Genomic DNA, 20,735 nt, shown 5'->3' on the forward strand with positions numbered 1-20,735 from the left:
GGCTGTTGTCATTTTACATATATAATATATATATATGTTTTTATTGATTTCAGAGAGAGGAAAGGAGAGGGAGAGAGAGATAGAAACATCAATGATGAGAGAGTCACCGACTGGCTGCCTCCTGCATGCCCCATACTGGGGATTGATCCCACAACCTGGGCATGTGTCCTGACAGGGAATCGAACCTTGACCTCCCGGTTCATAGGTTGATGCTCAACCACTGAGCCACGCTGGCCAGGCTGGCAAACTATTTTACTCTGACACATTGTGAAAAGCTCATAAAGCAGCTCATGGTTAAGCTGGACTATTTTTAGAAATGGAGATGTGTAAGTGATAACAATTCAAGAAAGCCTAGTAAGCTAAAGTTCTCACTAAGTAGAAAAGGAGTTTCTGTCTGAAGACAGGTAGGACATACCTCTTTAATAAAATATTTGGTTTTCCAGGGTGTGCCTGATTCCATACGATGCCTTTCTTCAGTCCTCTGGCGTTCTTCCAGGGTGCGTTTATGCTCTGTGGCCTTATCAATTTCAGATTCCCTCAGAGAGTCTGTCACATTTCTCCACAATCGTCTGAAATCAGAAAACCACACATTTTACAAACATTCTTCAACAAAGATATTAAATAGAACTGATACCCTCAAAATTAACAGTAATTTCTAAAAATTACATTTCCTAAGTCAGATATATAATTTCATGCTTATGAGTTATAAGAATACCGATATTATGTTGCTGATGTTAATGTCCAAGATGCTGATGTTTCTGCTGCTTCTTTTTAAGTTATAAAACCAAGATTTTTATTTTAAGAAACTTAATACAAAAACAAAAAGAGGAAATTTTTTTTTACTTTTTATTTACTGATTTTAGAGAGAGAGAGAAACATCGATTTGTTGTTCCACTTAATTATGCATTCATTGGTTGAGCCAGTGCCCTGGCTGGGGGGTCAAACCCGCAACCTTGACTTATCAGAATGATGCTCTAACCAACTGAGCTACCCAGCCAGGGCCAAGAAAAAAAATTTACTTTTTTTAATACTTTTAAATATATATATATCTGTATTGATTTCAGAGCCAGAGAGAGAGAAACATCAATGATGGAAGAGTCATTGATTGGCTACCTCCTGCACACCCTTACTGGGGATAGAGCACGCAACCCGGGCATGTGCCCTGACTGGAAATTGAACCACAATCTCCTGGATCATAGGTCGATGCTCATCCACTGAGCCACAGTGGCTGGACAAAAGAAAATTTTTTAATAAGAGACACCACTTCTGCTTCTGGACATGACAATTTAATGGGCAACAGATGTACCCTCCTGTCTTTAAACAACTAAGAAACCAGCCAAAATATAATAAAACAATGATTTTTAGATATTGAGCAAAAGGCAGCACAGGACAGTGATCCCCAAGAGTAGGGAAGCAACTCCAGCACACTGACTAGAGAGTTACAGGCACAGCATAGGGAGGGGGAAGCTCAAAAAACTCCAAACAAAATAAACCTGCCAAGCCCTGGCCGGATGGCTTGGTTGGTTGGAGTGTCATCCCATGTTCCATGCAGGTTTGATTTCCGGTCAGGGCACATACCTAGGTTGTACCTTTTCACCCAGTTCACCCATTTCACCCACCCCCCAATAGCTCATCTCTGGCACCACCAATTTGTTCTCTATATCTATCAGCTTGGCACTTTATTCTTTTTTAGATTCCATATATAAGTGAGATCATAAGGTATTTGTCTTTCTCATTTCACTTAGCATAATGCCCTCAAGGGCCATCCCTATTGCTGCAAACAGATTTTTCTTTTTTATGGCTCAGTAATATTCCATTGTACAAATACACACCACCTTTTCTTTTTCCATTCATCCATTGAGGAACACTTAGGTTGTTTTCTTATCTTGGCTATTGTACATAATGTTGCAATGAACACCAGGGTGCATATATCTTTTTAAATTAGTGTTTGTTTTTTAATAAATACACAGCAGTGGAATTGTTAGATCATACATGGTAGTTCTGTTCTCATTTTTTTTGCAGAATATCCATACTATTTTCCATATTGGCTGAACTAATTTATATTCTTAGCAACAATGCCGTGTTTTTCCCTCCTTGGGTTCTATATACAAGATCATACAGTATTTATGTACAATGCATAATGCCCTCAAGGTCCATCCATGTTATCACAAATAGCAGGATTTCCTTCCTTCCTTCTTATGTCTAAACACTATTTCCATATATATATATATGAATACACACACACATCAAGTTTTTTCCATTTAAATTTTACTACTTGCAACAAATACTCTCAATTGTTTGAAGTGCCATGTTCACATTATTCACTTATAAGAAAAATCTCATGTTGAAATTAGAACAGCTAGCCCGGCTGGGCGTGGCTCAGCAGTTGAGTGTCGACATAGGATCCAGGCAATCGGGGTTTGATTCCCGGTCAGGGCACATGCCCGGGTTGTGGGCTCAATCAATGACTCTCTCATCATTGATGTTTCTATCTCTCTCTCTCCCTCTCCTTTCCTCTCCCTGAAATCAATAAAAATATACTTTTTTAAAAAAGAAAGAAATTAGAACAGCTATAGTTTGTCAATTATTATTTTAAGTAAAATTGGTGTTTCATGAAGAGTAACTTGCTTGTAACTCAAACAATTGCACAAGTGCTTTTGCACCACCAAAGCAAGTACCAACAGAGTGAAAAAGGCAAATAACATCTTAACATTATTATGAAAAAAAAAAATTAAAATTGGAGATACCCTGAAAAGATCACAAGGATATTTCATTTATTCTTTTAAAAACTGATACAGTAATACTTCCACATGATATAAAAGGTAAGCAGTACAGCCCTAGCCAGTTTAGCTCAGTAGAGCATCGGACCACAGACCGAAGGGTCCTGGTTTGATTCCAGCCAAGGGCATGTACCTCGGTTGCAGGCTCGATCCCCAGCCCTGGTCAGGGCACATGTGGGAGGCAACCAATAGATACGAGTGTCTCTCTCACATCAATATTTCTCTCTCTAACTCTCCTTCAATGGAGAAAGTATCCTCAGGTGAGGATTAAAAAAAAAAAAATGTAAGCAGTACAAAAGGGCAGTCTGTGAAAAATCTGTCTCTTTCCTATCCAAGATCCCATTACTCCTTTTCAGAAGTAACTACTGTCAACACATTTTGAAGCTGTACCTTATTAACACATATAGATTCACTTCACTTACTTTTAAAGGCCTACAATATATACTGCCAAAATACTCCCTAGGAAGGTCGTTCCAGTTTATCTTCTAACCTGCAGTATGAAAATGTCTATCTGCTCACACTTATCCCCCCAAAGGGGTATTATTTTAAAAACTAATTTGTCTTACTGTTTAATTCATTCTTTCTTTGAATTCAAATTACACTGAATATTTTTTCATTTTCTTAATGGGACTTTTCCCCCCTATTTTTGTGAGCTATCTCCTTTTCTTTTCTTTTTAATGTTTTTATTCATTTCAGAGAGAGGAAGGGAGAGGGAGAGAGAGACAGGAACATCAATGATGAGAGACAGTCACTGATCGGCTGCCTCCTCCATGCCTCCTGCTGGGGATTGAGCCCAAAACCCCGGCATGTGCCCTGACCGGGAATCAAACTTCAATCTCCTGGATCATAGGTTGATGCTCAACCACTGAGCCATGCCAGCCGGGCTCTTTTTTACCTCTTTATGCCCTCTGTTCATTTTTCTATTGGTGATTATCTGTCTTTCTGTTAACCATGTGCAAGAATTTCTATGACAAGGACAGTAGTAACCCTTTGTGTTAAATGTTAATATTTTGCCCAGTTTAACAATGTATGATTTTTACCAAAATGTGACTGTGTGTTATAGAATGCCATACATAGCCAGTAAGGAGTTTAAGGGCATCAGATCAGACCAAACCCTTTTAATTTACAGATGAGGAAACTGATTGAAACTGAAGTGTGTTGCCCAAGATCCCAAGTTAGTAAAAAGGCTTAGATTAAGATCAAGAGCTTCTGACTCTTTCCTGGGTGGATATACAGATGACTTACCTGGATTCAAATGGGTCCTGCTTCTCCAGAGGTCTTACTCTTTTCTTTGTCACTGCCAATTTAGTCAAATCCACATTCTTTGTTTCGCCATTGCTATAAGTGAACTCAAGAACACTATTCCATTCCCCTTGCACCCTGCACACCACAGTGTTGGTAATGTTGTGCTTTACTTCACCTGTAACCCTAGAAGAAGGAGGAAAAAAAATATGCTGCAATGAAGTGATATTGTGCTTTTTCTTCAGATTCTGAAACCCAAAAAAGTACTTTGTGAATTCTTTAAATTAGTTATACAGCTCACTTCAATTCGTCGATGCCAAAGTCAGACTCTGTAAATCCATGTTAGCTTCCTAGTAATTTTTTCAAACAACATCTACGTTAATCTTCAGAAAAAACACTGGGAATCAAAGTAGAGGCTTAATTACCACAAATAATCACAGGGTGTGATCTTTAAAATGCTTGCTACAAACAAAACTATTATATAAAACTAAATAGGAATAAGAAAAATATTAACATTTATTTTTTATCACAGTTGAAAAATGTTATAATACTACAATCTATTTAACTTTCAAAAAACTAGCCCTATTTATTTAAAAGTTTAGAGTCCCTATTTTGAAGTTCTGGCTGTATCAATTCTGTATAAAATCACATAAGCCTAATTTTAAATTAAATATAAAAACCAGACAAATGAATAAGAGGTAGAAAAATAGAGAAGATACATTAAAATTTTTAAAATTCTCTTGACAAAATAGAAAGAGCACTAGTATACAAAAATCGTTATCAACATAGAACTCGGAACTCAAACACTACTGTGTTGAACATTTAATGAAAAGTTAGTTATCTTGCTGGTCTATCAACAGACAGGATGCAGCTCAAATGAAGGCTGGAATAGGAACAGGTCTAATTATTATTATTATTATTATTTAAAATATGTCTTTATTGATTTCAGAGAGAAGAAAGGAGAGGGAGAGATAGAAACATCAATGATGAGAGAGTTATTAATCTGCTTCCTCCTGCACACCCTCTACTGAGGATCGAGCCCAAAACTTGGGCATGTGCCTTGACCGAGAATCAAAGCCCAATCTCCTAGATCTTAGGTTGATGCTCAACCACTGAGCCACGCTGGCTGGGCAGTTAATTATTTTTAATGAAGTACTTTATGTTCACTGAAGGACACAAATAACAACAGGGGTCAGATTAGATAGACATTCAGAACTCAGAGAATAGTAGGTAGTTTAGGGTCTAATCAGTGTGCCAGAGATTATGGTATATCTGGATTCACAAGGGAATCCAAAAGACCAAAGCCCGAAGGTGACAGCTCAAGACTTCTAAGTGGCACTTTTCAGGTACAAGCCAAGGCCTGGGCATCAGAACAACATAGTTGAATTTAGGGAGTCCATAGTTTTTAATAAGGAGAAGTCAATGATCTACAAACTCAGAGCTCAAGGCAGAGGCAGAGGAGACAATACGCAAATGATCAAGGAACCAGATTTTAAAGATCAAGATGTGTACAGGTTTGGGATCCAAGAGTAAACCAAACATTCAAAATCAAAAGTTAGGTATAACTGTAGCTCAAAGGACACAGCACTATGACTCTAAGTCAGCTGATTACAGCAGGGCTGGGAACTCTGGGTTATACATCTGAACATAAATAATTGCACTACTAAGGGTTTTTGCCTGACTGAATGTGTCTTGTGATATTCATGTTTCCTCTCTGATGCCACTTGCCAACATTGTTCCCTTCCTTGAAAATTTATCTCTAACCAAACAGGACATGAGGCGATGACACTGAACACTTATCTCTTCCCTTCTCCATCCACACATACCCAGAACTATATTCTGAGAACTGAGAACGATAATCCATTTCTTACTTGATCTCTCTTTTACTACCACAGCACAACCTCCCAAGTTATCATTATCTCCTTCAGAAGCCTTTCCACTTCATGCATGCTGGGTTACATGGGGTCCTTGCTGCTCAGCGCAGCTCCACAGCAAGAGTAGCATGAAGAGAACTGGGGAAGGGAACATGAACCACACATATAAAGTCAGACCATAAGGAACTTGCAAAAGGAGCACAAGGAGGAAGAAGGGCCTCACCTCATTTTGCTTATAACAATTCTTCATAACAGTTCAATATAGGGTTGGCAAAATTCTTTTGTAAAGGACCAGAAACAAAATATCTTAAGATTTGCTGGCCAGACTGTCTCTGTCACACTTATTTCTGTCACTGTAGCACGAAAGCAATCCTAGATAACAAGTAAATGACTATCTAAATATCTAAAGAATGTAGACTTAGATCTGGTATCAGTCAATGGCACAGAATATTTTGCCCTTAAGACACTTACCAAAGAGCTAAATCTTAAGTTGTCATCCTACTCATCTCCCTAAAGTGAGAATAACTGATAATTGATGAGGCATTTGCTCTCTCACTTTCTAAAAACTTGACATCAAGTTTGGCTTTTTAGATTGTCTAGACCCTACTCCAAATATAGCTATCTGGAGTACCCGAATCACTGTCTGTATTAACTTGGCTTCATATAAAGCTTCTAGTGACTGAAAGTTAAGACTTCAGCTCTGGGTTTTATTGATGTATATATAAGAAATACTCACATGAAGGGTAACTACATTTTATGCAGACTACTAAAGAAGGCACTATTATGTTATTCAGTGCCACATAAGGATACCTGCAACAAATCCCTTTAGAATTTAATATGAAGAAAATAGTTCATCTCTCCTGAAAAAGTGATACGCTTCCTTTATCAGACAATGAGAAGTATGTTGAGCATCATGTTTCTTTTTTTACTTTAACAGAAGAGTCGGAATTAACTTTTATTTTCAGGTATAGCAATTACCTAATCCCAGCTTCACTGTATTATTATCCTTTTCCATCATTATGACTATTATGATAACAGACTTTATTTTCAACTATTATATATGAATTTTTCCTAAAAGCCTTACAAATGCTTTCCAAAGATAGGGTCCTGGATTCCAATACTAGACTAAAAGCTTCTAGAAGGCAGAAGTAGTCTTTTTCCCTTCTCTGTATCTCCACTATGCAGAAAAGTATGTCATTTAGCAGATAGGTAATATAATCTTTTTCTTTTTAATGTCTTTATTAATTTCAGAGAGGAAGGGAGAGGGAGAGAGAGAAACATCAATGAAAAGAGTCACTGATCGGCTGCCTCCTGCATGCTCCCTGCTGGGGATCAAGCCCGCAACCCAGGCATGTGCCCTGCCTGGGAATCGAACCACGATCTCCTGGATCCTAGGTCAATGCTCAATTGCTGAGCCACGCCCGGCCGGGCAGTTAACATAATCTTAATGACATTATACCACTATATATATACACACACACACATCATCCCAAAGTGTGTGGAAAATGGGGTCATGAGATGGAAAAGAGCGAGAGGAATAGTTAAGTCAGTTTGAGTGGCTGCATCAGATAGTTGTGGAAAATGAGGGAGTCAGGGAAGACGAGTAGAAGATAATATATTTATACCAAATGCAGAGAGTAGATAATGTGTCTGTTTTGATTGCAGATAGCAGTGGAGGAAAAAATAGGCTATGTCTGAGGAGGGAGGCATGGCCATTAATAAAGGCATGAAAGAAGGTCTTAGCTATAATATTCTGTAAAATCAAAGAAGAAAACATGTAAAATAGGAAAGTCTGTTTCTAAAATGAATGTTTTAAATGAGAAATTAGGTGAAACCATTGGTCACGGAGGAGATCAGAATGGAAAAAAGAGGTCAGCCAAAAGTACCTCTCAAGAGTTATGGAAAAAGTGTGTATGTGAATGCAAAGGAGATAGAGAGACTATGTTAAGGAAAAGTGTTATATTTCCAAGTAACAAAAAGATCCAATGACTGTGGCCTTGTGGACAGGTAAAGAGTATGAAGGAAGAAAATAAGTTAATTGAAGTAAGAAATTCCAAGAAATAAGATGGTAAATATTGACTGATCACTAACAAAAATGAGGATGTCTATCTGAAAGTACTAGGAAACTTTATTTTTATTTTTTAAATATGCCTTTATTGACTCCAGAGAGGGGAAATGAGAGGGGGAGGGAGGGACAGAAATATCAATGATGAGAGAGTCACTGATGGGCTGCTTCCTGCACAACCCCCACTGGTGACCGAGCCCTGACCAGGAATCCAACTGCAATCTCCTGGATCATAGGTCGATGCTCAACCGCTGAGCCATGCCAGCCAGGCAATTATTACGAATATTTAAAAAGTCAAAATATAAAAACCAGGTATCAAAAGCCAGTAAGGCTTTCGGAATGCTTGCTTTTGGATGTTCCCTCTTAGAAACCTGGCTGCCAAGATGGGAGAAGCTCTAGTTATATGGAAAAGCGACATGTAGGCCCTTTGCTGACCACCTCAGCTGAGCTCCTGGTCAACAGCGAGATCTACTGCTTCCCATGTGAGTGGCTACAATGGGTATCCAACTAGGTCAAGCCCTTAGTTTGAAGCCCCAATCACAATCCAGCTACAGTCACCTGAAAGATGCCACATGAGAATCATTTAGCTGAGCCTAATGAGGTCACAGAATTATAACAGATAATAAGGAACTGTTGTTTTAAGCACTATGTTTTAGAGAGGTTTATTACCAGCAGTAGATAACCAGGACATCATCCAAAGTTATCTTAGATGCCTCCTCTAAACCCGGTCAGTTATTTCTTGAAGTCTGTCAATTCTGAATCTGTAACTGGTCTCCCAATTTCTACTCTTCCTTCACCACCTCCTTGCCCCTAACCCAATCTTTGCCTGCCAAAAGACTGATCTTTTTTAAAATACAGATTTAAAATATATCACTTCCAGGTACAACACTGCTTAAATTGTCTTCTTGTCAAAAATATATAACCTTAATTTAAAAAAAAACAAACACTCAGACAAACCCAAATTGAGAGGAATTCTATAAAATTGGCCTGTAATCTTAAAAAATGTCCATCATAAGTAACAAAGAAAGTCTGAGGAATGTTGCAGACTAAAAGAGAGTAAAGGAGCACAAGAGTAAAATGTAATGCACAACCCTGCATCAGGAGGAAAACACTCCAATAACTGGGACAACTGACAAAAATTTAGTATGAATTATACATGAGATAATAGTATTACATCAGTGTTAAGTTTCCTGAATTTGACAACTGAACAATCAGTTATCAGACACATTCCAAAGGGATTTATGTGCCTACTAAATGTTGGTCTAGTGACTTCTAAAGTGCCTTCTAATTTTAAGGTTTGACTCCTGTGATTACTATAATGAGACTAAGTAGAAGCACATATAACAAAGTGTGAACCATATTAATACCTTCTCTAAGGGTAAAAGGTGACTATTCTGACAATGTCAAGTGATTCTGTTTGGGTGATCTATATTGTTTTAATTCTCTGCTTCAGGGTTTTGAAATCCATATTTTTAAAGGCCCATTCAATGCCTGGGAACCAATAAATCTTTCTTTCCACTTCTAAGACTGTTGAGTAGTTGAATGAAGAAGTAAAATATCTATACATACCTAAAAGTTTCATACAGGACTGGAGGGAGCGCATTTTGGTATAACCACTTTAAAAAAACTGGCAGTATCTCATAAAGTTCAACTTCATACCCTACGACCCACTTCTACATATCTACCTCACAAATTCATACATACATTCACCAAACACTGACCTAGCAGCACTATTTATAATAGCCCAATATTGGAAACTGCTAAGATGCTCATCAACATTAGAATGAATAAATGAACTGCAGCAGTCATACAATGGAAAACAGTCAGCAAGGAGAATAAACTACAACTTTACATGGATGAATCTCAAAAGCATAATGTTGAGCAAAATAAGTCAGGTATGAAAGAGCACACAGTATATGATTTCATTTATATAGATTTCAAAAATAGGCAAAACTCATCTACAGTGTTAGGAATCAGATACTGGCTACCTTAAGTGGGAAGGATGTAAGTGGTTAACCTCAGAGTGTGTGTGTATGCGTGTGTGTGTGCTTGTAAATGTAACAGGGCATGAGGAAGGCCTCCGATGCCAGTAATGTTCCATGTCTACATCAAAGTATTCAAATTTTCACAAAGTCCAATCGACTGGCATACATTTGTATGTGTGTTATTCTTCAATAAAAACTCTGTAGAAAAAGAAAACTATCCCTACTTCAGGGAACAGACGTCAAAAGCTTAAGCAAAGAGTCAATGTTCTTTTGTGGATCCTATTAGAAAGCTTGTCCTCATGTAGTTTGGGTGATCTGGATAGTGCTGAAGAGACCAACAAGCCAAGAAAGAACTGGCCAATTCCTAGATGGAATTAAAACAAAGCCACAATTCAATATTAGTGCTTAAAGTCTTGGCTTCCTTCATTGTACTTCTTGAACTATTTCTAATGGCTAGATGTATTTGGACACTAACCTGTAGCAACAGCTGCCTCCATGGAGATCTGGATCCAAGTCTGAATCCCTTTTAAAGGCAGAAATTGGGCCAGAGCATGCATATTCATTTTGGGAATTCTATTCTACATCTTGTTAACTATTTAACCGGGAAATTTTTACAAGAGTAGACAGATCTGTCACTATTTTTAAAACCAAGTCATGATTTCCATAATGCCTTGAAAGATAAAATATATTAAAAAATAAACATGAATAAAAATTCAACCCCATTTCACATTTTAAAAAGCAGAAAAACAATAAGGAGTTGTAATAAAAGATCAGACTGATAGATTAAGAGCCAGGTATCATTAAAATGTTCTTACCGGTGCAGTTTGCCACCATAAAATGGCTTAGTATGAAAAGTGATGCTGGCCGAATACCCAGTTTTTGCACAGTTGACACTGACTTTGCCACCCAGTTCTACCCACGGAACAGTTAAAATTGACCGAGCATATGCACAAGGTAGAGAAAACGTGTACTCTTCTCCATGCTCCAATAGACTAAGGATACCTGAATATAAAAACATGAAGGTTATTAATATCTTAAAAAGACATGAAAAATGAAAAATCCATTTTTTTTCCTGTCTTGTAAATAAACACAATTTTGCTTAATTTTCATTTAGCTTTGGGTGAAATTGGCTTCATTTGCAATTGTATTTGACACCAATTCCTGCTAATAGTGAATCAAGGTTACTTCCGCTCTGACCTTACTATTTCTGTGGGGTTCACAAAACCAGAAAATGTTACAGTGGAAACAGTACAAGAGTTCCCTCTAATGATCCTAAAAATAAAATAAAACCTTAAGTCAGAGTTTAACACATGCCATACTGCATTGTTAAGATCTGATCATTACTAATTACTCAAAGTAATTAGTACTAACAACTATTTCAGCAGTTTGGGAATAAATTTAATGTTATAGAGTTATTGACCTTAATCTCAGTTGGTACGATGAAAAGTGTTCTTTATTTTATGTATATTAAGGGGGAAAATGTAATTTTATGACAAAACTATGTTTGCCAAAATTCTGTTCATCAAAATTCTGTTCGCCAAATTCTGAAATATTTATGGCAAAGTTACAAGAGATACAAGTGGTAGTTTTCAAATAAATATTATTCTAATGGGATTTGTTACATACTAAGTGGTGCTATATTGAAGACAGTTTTAAAAAACATAAAAATGGAATTATATTAATGAATAATCAATCTATACTAAATAATTAAGAGACTCTAAGGAGACTTGAACTCTATTACTAACCTTAGCTTATTACCTAGTTACCATTAAAACAAATACTGAACTGTTTATGTACCACTGATCTGAACTGTTCCAGTATCCCTCTCTTAATGAATGCTCATTAAGCACTCTGTTCTTAATATTCACAAATATGGGCAAAAGCTATAATAAATATTTTAACATAGTTAATTTTTAGAATAAGCAAATAGATAAACTGAGATTCTATATAGTCTACTTTACATGTAGCAACACCAACTATTTTGTTTGTATTGACCCTTGGTAGTCTTCACAAAGGGCAACAATAAATCAAGAATTATTAACAACAACAACAAAAAATTATTGAGCCATTACCTAGGAGACATGGTTCTGGCTATATTTATATATAATGGGAGATGTCAGAAGACATATAGATAATTTATTTGGGTATACTTCAAGTGTTTAATAATACCTTGATTAATTAGAACTTGGAAAAGATATACTGTTATTACTTTTCTAAAAATATATGATCTTATAAACTGGATTTGTAATCTGTGACTTCTAAGAATACATTTACTATAAGTAGCATACACTACTGAATTTAGGATCTGAAGAAATATACAACCAGTTTCAAATATATGTGATAATACACTAGTAAAAACAACTGAGATTCAAAGAATTCTAAACTCTTATTTATCTAATAATTAAACAGTTTTCCTCAACTATTAAATAAAAAACACGGCTGCAAATAGGAGCAAAATTAATTGTCATAAGTCCATTCCATGATTTAATTTACTTTCTTTTGAGGGTAACCAATAAGAATTTAATTTCTAAAAGGCAATTTATGAATATATAATTAGGACTTAACAAAAATTAACTATTATATACCTCCTCCATGATTAATTCATGGTTATTAATGCTTTTCCTAATTTCTTGAGGTATTTCCTTTCTTGGAGTGGGAGAGGCTATCATTACCAGATTCCTTCTGTTATATGAGCTGATAAGAGTAACTGTCCTCGGGGACAGTGTGCCAAAGAATGAGGTTCTATGCCTCCTTCTGGCTATGCCTTTCTTAACCTGTATGACCCAAGACACATCCCATCACCTAGACTTCAGTATTTTTATCTATAAAATAAATAAATTGATTTATGAAGAGCTCAGGGCTAATGTTAAAAACTTGTATCTGAAGATGGCAAACTTTATTTTTAAACTAATAAAATATTTTCTAATGTTATAAAACTTTTTTTTTTAACTTTTGATTAATTCAAAACATTACCTTGAAATTGGTAAGACTCATATCACAACAGATGTTAAAAATACTGTAGGGAAAATTGAAAAGGGGGATAAAATATTTTCTTCACAGCAACAATAACATAATCTCAAAATGTTAGAGTCATAGGCTTAATTATGTCACGCTTGCACTGTTAAGTTTACATTCAGAACAAATTATTCTATGCACGATAGTGTTCCTTTAACATTAAAATGGTAGTCTTTTTCTGCCATTATACCGGGTGGGGCCAAAGTAGGTTTACAATTGTGAGTATGCAAAAGAGTTTATTTTTGTAGTATTATTATTATATTATTTTCCATACAAACAGCTGTAAACCTACTTTTGTCCTGCCCTGTATTTGCATTAACTCTGCAATGATTTCTATCGAGGTTTTTTCTTTTTCTTTTGGTTAATCAAAATTCTTTTGAGAGTGTATTCTTGGATAAAAAAACACTGTTTTCCTTAAATTATTTTTCATAATCTTTTGCTGAAGTAGAATTAAAGTTTGGCAATGTATTTTTAAATAGTCTATGAATATCTCCTTACAAATATGAATATATTTACAATAAATATAAACTATGTAGATTTACCTGCAAGATATTTGAGTGCTTTTTATAATGATGAAAACATGTTTTTAAGTATTATCAGTGACATGGGAAAATTAATATTTAGTGCAAAAAAAAAAAGCAGGACAGAAAACTATATGGAGAGAATTACTCCTAATTTTATAAAACCAAAATAAAAGTATGAACATATACACACAGAAAAAATACAAAACATTAGCTAAATTTATCCATCTCTGGATGGAAGGATTAGAGATGCTTTTATTTTATCCTTGATACTCTTCTAAGTTTTCCAAATTTTCTACAATGAAAATATTTTATATTTAAGGTCAGGAAAAAATCATGTAAAAAGAGAATTTGTATTTTCCCATAGATGCATTCCGTCATCCCACCAACACTGTGGAACATTCTAGGAACTAGAGGAGAGGGGAAAAGTAGTACACATAACATTTCAAATTTATAATTAATATTTATCTAGATTCCCAAATTTTAAGATTATAATTTGATATTAAAAATTAGAGAACAATTTTTCTACTTACCTTCTCCAACCATAGTCACGCCTATCGACATGCCTAAGAATTTGCTCTTAGTCCAGACATGCGCATTTATACACATCTTCCTCTCTGCACATTCTGCATAAAATCCTGATACTGGAGGATGATGGGAAACCTGCTCAGCAACAAATCTGACTGTGTAACAGTCTGGTCCCACCTGGCTCAAAGTCTCCTCTGATAGAGGAGCATGATTTGTGACTGCCTGAGTGGAGGAGTTGCTAGTAACACTGCATGCTACCTCACTTTTTGGCACCTTCCAGGAACAGTGAAATGTTTCTCCAATGATAGGATTGTATGGTTTCTTAGCAATGGCGCCCTTACGGCCTTCATGAAATGAGGTAAGGTAGTACTCAACAAAACGAATCATTCTGTCCTCAGGTGTGGCTCCATTAGTGATGGCTATAAATAGATCGGGATGAGACATAAAGTCTGCATACATTTCCAGCAAGGAACGTTTCTCTAGGATAAATGTAGGAAGCACCACCTGAAACAATAACAACAAAATAAAGAGAGAAATTTTAATCCAACATAGACAACTATTCTTATGTCTCAGAAAACATTTCAGCCTAGATGGGTATTAAAAACAAAGTCACAAAAGAAAAGTACTTGGTCTCATTAAAAAATAAGCATCGGTTGCCTTAGCCGGTTTGGCTGAGTGGTTAGAGTGTCGACCCTCAGACTGAAGGGCCCTGCATGTGATTCTGGCCAAGGGAATGTACCTTGGTTGCAGGCTGAATCCCCAGTGTGTGGGAGGCAACCAATCAATGTCTCTCTCACATTGATGTTTCTCTCTCTCTCTCTCTCTCTTCCTCCCTTCCTCTCTCTCTGAAAAGGAATGGAAAAATATCTTGGCTGAGGATTAAAAAAATAAATAAATAAGTAAGCATATGTTTTACCAACTACATAAATAAAATTTTTTAAAATGATTTCTTAAAAAGCATGCTTAAAAGGAAACAAAAACCTTCCCAAATAGAGATATTTGAAGTATACATTGTTGGTGATTTGATATACACATATATTGTGAAAGGATTCCCACCAGCTAGTTAATTCTCACATAGTCTGAAACCTGGCCCTTGGGCCAAATGTGGCATCCTGCTTTTTTAAATAAAGTTTTGTTGAAACATGGCCATGCCCAATCCAACATATTTATCTATGGCTACTTTCATACCACAAAGGGAGAGTTGAGTAGTTCCAAAGATACCTATGCTCACATAGCCAAAACATATTTACTTTCTGGTAAATCTGTTATGGATAATATCCAAAATGTACTATCCAACATGGGAAGTAAGAGTTAAGTAGAAATATTAATGCCTTTCATGGTTTTGTGGGATTACACATCCTTTTCTTTAGATTTTACAGTTCTCTCTACCAATGGACTCCTTTAATTTTGTACAGAATAAGAAGACTATAGGTCTTCATCAGCTATGCAACTTCCTGCTGGCATTTTTTTTAAATAAGAAATGCTGATCAAGAGACTAAGAAACCAACTCATAAAGACTAAAAGGCCCTGACAACATTAATGATTAAAGGTATAGCAGCTACAGTCCTGACCCAATGATCTTCACAGGCAGTTTATTCCGTTACTTACTCTTGTTAAATCCATGCCCAGCTTGAGCTGCGACAAGAGATGTAAGATAACACTGCGTTGCTCTTCCACAGCTCCCAGGTCATCCTCCTTATTGTCACAAGTATCCTCCACCTCATCATCTGCATTTATTTCTTCAGGTTCCTGATGCAAAACAAGTCTATTGTTACAAATGCTTATTAATATCCATTAAGAAAAAAGTATAAACATCAGACTTGAAGGCATTTATATTGGGCCTAAATGAATCTGAGAACAGGCAAAAACTTTCTAAAAATGTAACTTCCATCACCTGGTCATGGAATAGATTCCCTTCAATGAATCCATTATCACTGACGCTGAACTTTTTTAGGTTTTGCCATATATATCATATAAAAATACATATATTTTGTAAAAGTAGGAATTTTCAAAAAGAGTGACAAATGTCACTTCTGAATCTCAGGCTTTGTAGGTTTCTCACCACCCGCCTGGGAAGACCACCGCTATCTATAATTTAAGTTTAAATATTTTGAGACAAGTATCTGTCCTATTTTTAGCTAAAACTATAAAAGTACAATTTAAAAGTGACTATGCATATCAAATTTAACTACCGTAATCTATATTACTCATTCATTCTTGGAGTTGTCAGGACCTGCGGTTGAAGAGGATTCTAGGTGCAGGTATGGAAACGCTGCAGTTTCTCATGCCATCTTTTTTTTAAATTGATCTTAGAAGGAGAGAGGAAGAGGGAGAGGGGGGAGGGAGGGAGGGAGGGAGCGAGGGAGCGAGGGAGGGAGGGAGCGAGGGAGCGAGGGAGCGAGGGAGCGAGGGAGCGAGGGAGGGAAACATCAATCAGTTGCCTTTCTTATGCACCCCAACCAGGGATCAAACCCACAACCTAGTTATGTGCTTTGACCTGGAATCAAACCTGCCACCTTTTGGGGTACCAGGCAACGCTCCAAGCAACTGAGCCACACCAGCCAGGGCCCTCATGCCATCTAATGCCACAAGAAGTTCTTTGCCCAGCTCTTCAATCAATCAACCAATCAGTCAGTCAGTCAGTCAGTCAATCAATCAAAAACCCCTTGGAAAACTGCAAGTTTACTTTCATCTCAATAAGGTCTGAGCTTGAAATAATTGGTTAAGAGAAACTTAATTTCTATTTCTATTTAAACAACAAATAACTGTTTCAAATGCCAAGATTCTGAAGAACCTTATCAGGTGTCGCTTTCTATGTTTACCTGGGGCAATGTCCCCTCTCTCTCACAGTACCTCTTCTTACTACCTCTATGCAAGACAGCTCCATGTACATATACTGTCTTTGGTACTGCATTAGATTTTAAGTTATGAGGATTTAAAAAAGGAAATAATTTTCTTTTTTATTTTATTTTTTAAATATATCTGTATTGATTTCAGAGAGGACGGGAGAGAGAGAGAGAGAGAGTTGAAACATCAACGATGAGAGAGTCATTCATCACCTGCCTCCTGCACGCCCCTCACTGGGGATCGAGCCCGCAACCCGGGCATGTGCCCTGACTGAGAATCGAACCGCGATCTCCTGGATCCTAGGTTGATGTTCAACCGCTGAGCCACGCCCAGCTGGGCAATAATTTTCCTTTTTAAAGATGTCTCTGCCTTTGATTTTCTCTTCCCATAACCAAATCCTATCAAACAAGAAGCCAATCTGTTCTATGTAGCTAGGCAAAGAAAACCAATCCTAATCAGGCACAACACCAAGAACTTAATGCTCTCTCAAAATACAACGAAATATGAAACACAGTGACAGAGTTAAAGGATAATGGGTTTCTGGCCAGCTTTCTGCCTTTTTCTCCCTTTCCCTCTCCCCTCTACCAAGGAAATCTGTATGTACTCAAATTCTGACAAATCCACTAATGGTCTAGTTCATTTCCTCATGTTAAAACCAAACAGACACTATTGTTTATATAAATCAGAATCACTTCTGTTTTTATGACCTTGAGGAGAAACTCCAAAGGCTTTCTCACTTCCCCCTTTCAATGACTAGGAAGTGTAAGGAAGTATTTCCTGTTTACTATCCTGAATCAGTTGCACAATATAGTTTAAGTAAACTTGTCAATGTTTACTCATCATCAAATGGGAAAAGTTGATCATCCCCCTCTCTATGTATGGATACCAAATATAATAATTACTCATTTGAGAAATGTTGGAAAAAAACCCCAACCTAACAGGTCTTAATTAAATAATGTTCTCTAACCCTCTGAATAGGTACCACCATACTGGGGTCATAAACTAGGACACAGGTTAATAAGCAAATGTAACCTTAACATTATTATACAAGACAAACTTTACCTTGAAGTTTCTTCTAATGAAAATAATATTAAAGAAATAAAACATAATCTGGTAGAAAACTGTTGAAAATAATACAGTTTTTATTGCATTTATAAAAATAGTTAACTCACTTATTAGAACAGAAAAAAAGAAATTCTATTAACAAATACTGATTCTAAAACCTGGTGTGAATGAAAGAATTTGGAAGCTCTCCTTTCTTTTCAAAATACCTCTTCTTACAGGTCATCATGCCTTTCTTAAAAAAAAAAATTTAAGGTTAAAAAAAAAAAAAAAAAGCATTACCAAAATTCAAATAAACATGTGCAAATGTATGAAATCCCTACAAACCCAGAATGGTTAGCAAATACAGTAGAATAAGAGCTGTTGAGTTTCTACGAATTCATACAATTTGGAGATTGCATGGCAAGGGAAACCCCCATTTTCTGTCCTTCTGATCTCTGACTTGGGCACGACAGAGCCATGGGCTTCATTCTTGCCTTAGTGGGTTTTATTTCCTCCATCACCTGGCACAAAATCTCCACTACTATATATCTCCAGCTTGCATTAACACTCCTATTTCAAAAAGGGACCTATGTAAAATTTTTTTAAATTCATGTTCTATTATGGTATGTTTCAATGACGTCTAATGTCTTGTAATTTAATAAAATACGCGTTTATTTTTTCTACTTATACTATGTGATATACTTGGTCTACTCACCATTTCAAAAGATTTGAAAATAGTATAGCAATCGTCTCCTCCTCCCGTGTCCCATCTCCAACATATGCCTCTACCCTGACCTCCAGCACACTTTGTATTCTCATTTAGAAGAATAAATATGGAGTATATAACCTACAGTTTATAATTTTTTGCTTGCAAATTACACCGCAAGTAGAAATCTCTCTCCAAAGCTTTAGTTCCATCATTTCCTATTGCTTTTTACACAAATTGTAAATGATTTAAAATCATTTATCCTATTCTCACATAAAATCCAACCATCTTCATAAATCATACTAAACCCTTTTTCTCAAAATGCTCTTTCTTCCTAATTTTCCTAGCTTTGTGACTGGCACCACAATTTTACTTTGTCATTTAGGCTCAAAAACTTGGAATTATCTTTGATCCAACCTCATATCCAGTAAATCATAGGTCCAACTGATTTTTATTTGAAGTCCGTATTACCTGTTCATTTTTCTGCATTTTTACTTCTATAGCTCCTATCTACACTCTAATTCCAAGTCATATATACCACTCTTGTTAAACATAACCCATCCCTCCCCATGCTCATGACATTATTATCTGTCACATTAAGACTAAATTCTTCTGCATGATTTTTATGTTCCTCTGAGGCAGTTTACACTGTAGTCTATGGAGCAATGCTCCAGGGATTATCACTCTAAGTACACATGCCTCAGTATCCCTGCTTGTGTTACTCCCCCATCTTGAGATTTCTTCATTACTCCTCTTCAAATCTTGTCTCTTTTCAAAGCCAAATTCTAATCCCAATTTCTTTCCAAAGCTTTTCTTATTCACTCTACCCAGTACATTTCTTTCTCTGAATTCCCACATCCCAAGTCTAAACAATATCAAGAAGAAAAATACTGCTTCACATTATCACCTCATTTTTTCAGTGTATATGTGTCATGATTCTAAGCAGACACTAAGTCTCTTCAGTAAAAGAATTGTCTTCTATTTTTGTTTCTCCTCTAATTCTTAACATTGGACTTGTCATATATTACATAGCTTAATAAATATTTACTAACTGATTGACTCCACAAATGACCTAGTCAAAAAGCAGTAGGGAAAAAAAGCATTACATACGTTTTCTTCTCCCTGCCCACTCTGTCACCATTGCCTGTCCATTAAGTCAAGGCCTTTGCCAGCTTTATTTTATTTTCTTAAATGTGTTTTTCTTGATTTTAGAGAGAGGAAGGGAGAAGGAGAAACATCAATGTGAGAGAGAAACATTGATTGGTTGCCTCCCAAATGCACCTTGACCAGGGATCAAACCGGCGACCCTTTGGTGCATGGTATGATGCTCAACTAACTGAGACACATGGGTCAGGGCACCAGAAGTCCCTGGGTCATATATTTCTTTTAAGACGTAATTTGCTAAAATACAAATAACCATAAACTATGCATTACTCTTGCCTCAAGAATTCTCGGAAACATAACCTAAAAATATAATCCAAATAAAAAGGAGGGGGGAAAAAACAGTAGACAAGCTCATAGAGTGCTACTATAATAACAAAAAATAAACAACCTGGATATTCAGTAGCCTATTTCAACCTTTAAAACTTTAATTATATAGGCCAGAATAACATAGAAAAAGTGCTTATGAGAAATATCAAGTAAAAAGAGATTAAGATAAAACTATCTCTATGATAACCATAAAAATAACAAATGTGAACCCAAAAGGCAAAAAACCCAATGTGATTTGCTACAGTGGTGAAACTATAAATAGAATAAAACACTCTAGCTTCTGAGAAATATGAAATAACCAATAACTTTATAAAAATACAAAACCCTAAGACTGTGTGCTATTTTAAGTAGAATAACACTTTTAAATTTGGTTTGGTAAAGTGCTTACTATCAAGAAGACTTAACAGTAAACTTTTAAACCTGTGAACATAATACTAACATCTAGTAAATAATGTTATAGTAAGAATAGTAAAAAATAAATATGCAAATAATCTTAGATAAGCTATTTTCTAGAAAAAGAAAAACATGCAGTTTCAATCTTTAAGTACATTTTTATCAAGCAAAAGTAAACCAAAACTGAAAAGGGCACATAATTTAACCTAGAAAACACAATATGTATAAGTTTTATATAACGGAC

At 36.1% G+C, this 20,735-nt stretch overlaps 1 protein-coding gene across 1 annotated transcript in view; it reads right to left on the reverse strand.

Annotated features, from left to right (window-relative positions):
- Positions 1-20,735, reverse strand: part of OSBPL11 (oxysterol binding protein like 11) — a 70,810-nt gene that overhangs the window by 3,762 nt on the left and 46,313 nt on the right. The window contains exons 8-12 of the mRNA XM_016199956.2: positions 15,619-15,759; positions 14,016-14,514; positions 10,762-10,948; positions 4,026-4,208; positions 416-569 (exon numbers count right to left, since the gene is read on the reverse strand). Coding sequence (XP_016055442.2) covers positions 416-569; positions 4,026-4,208; positions 10,762-10,948; positions 14,016-14,514; positions 15,619-15,759 — 1,164 coding nt within the window. The remainder of the gene's footprint in view (positions 1-415; positions 570-4,025; positions 4,209-10,761; positions 10,949-14,015; positions 14,515-15,618; positions 15,760-20,735) is intronic.

Source organism: Miniopterus natalensis, chromosome 6 (genome assembly GCF_054644295.1).
Source record: "Miniopterus natalensis isolate mMinNat1 chromosome 6, mMinNat1.hap1, whole genome shotgun sequence".
In the NCBI taxonomy this organism is placed as follows: Eukaryota; Metazoa; Chordata; class Mammalia; order Chiroptera; family Miniopteridae; genus Miniopterus; species Miniopterus natalensis.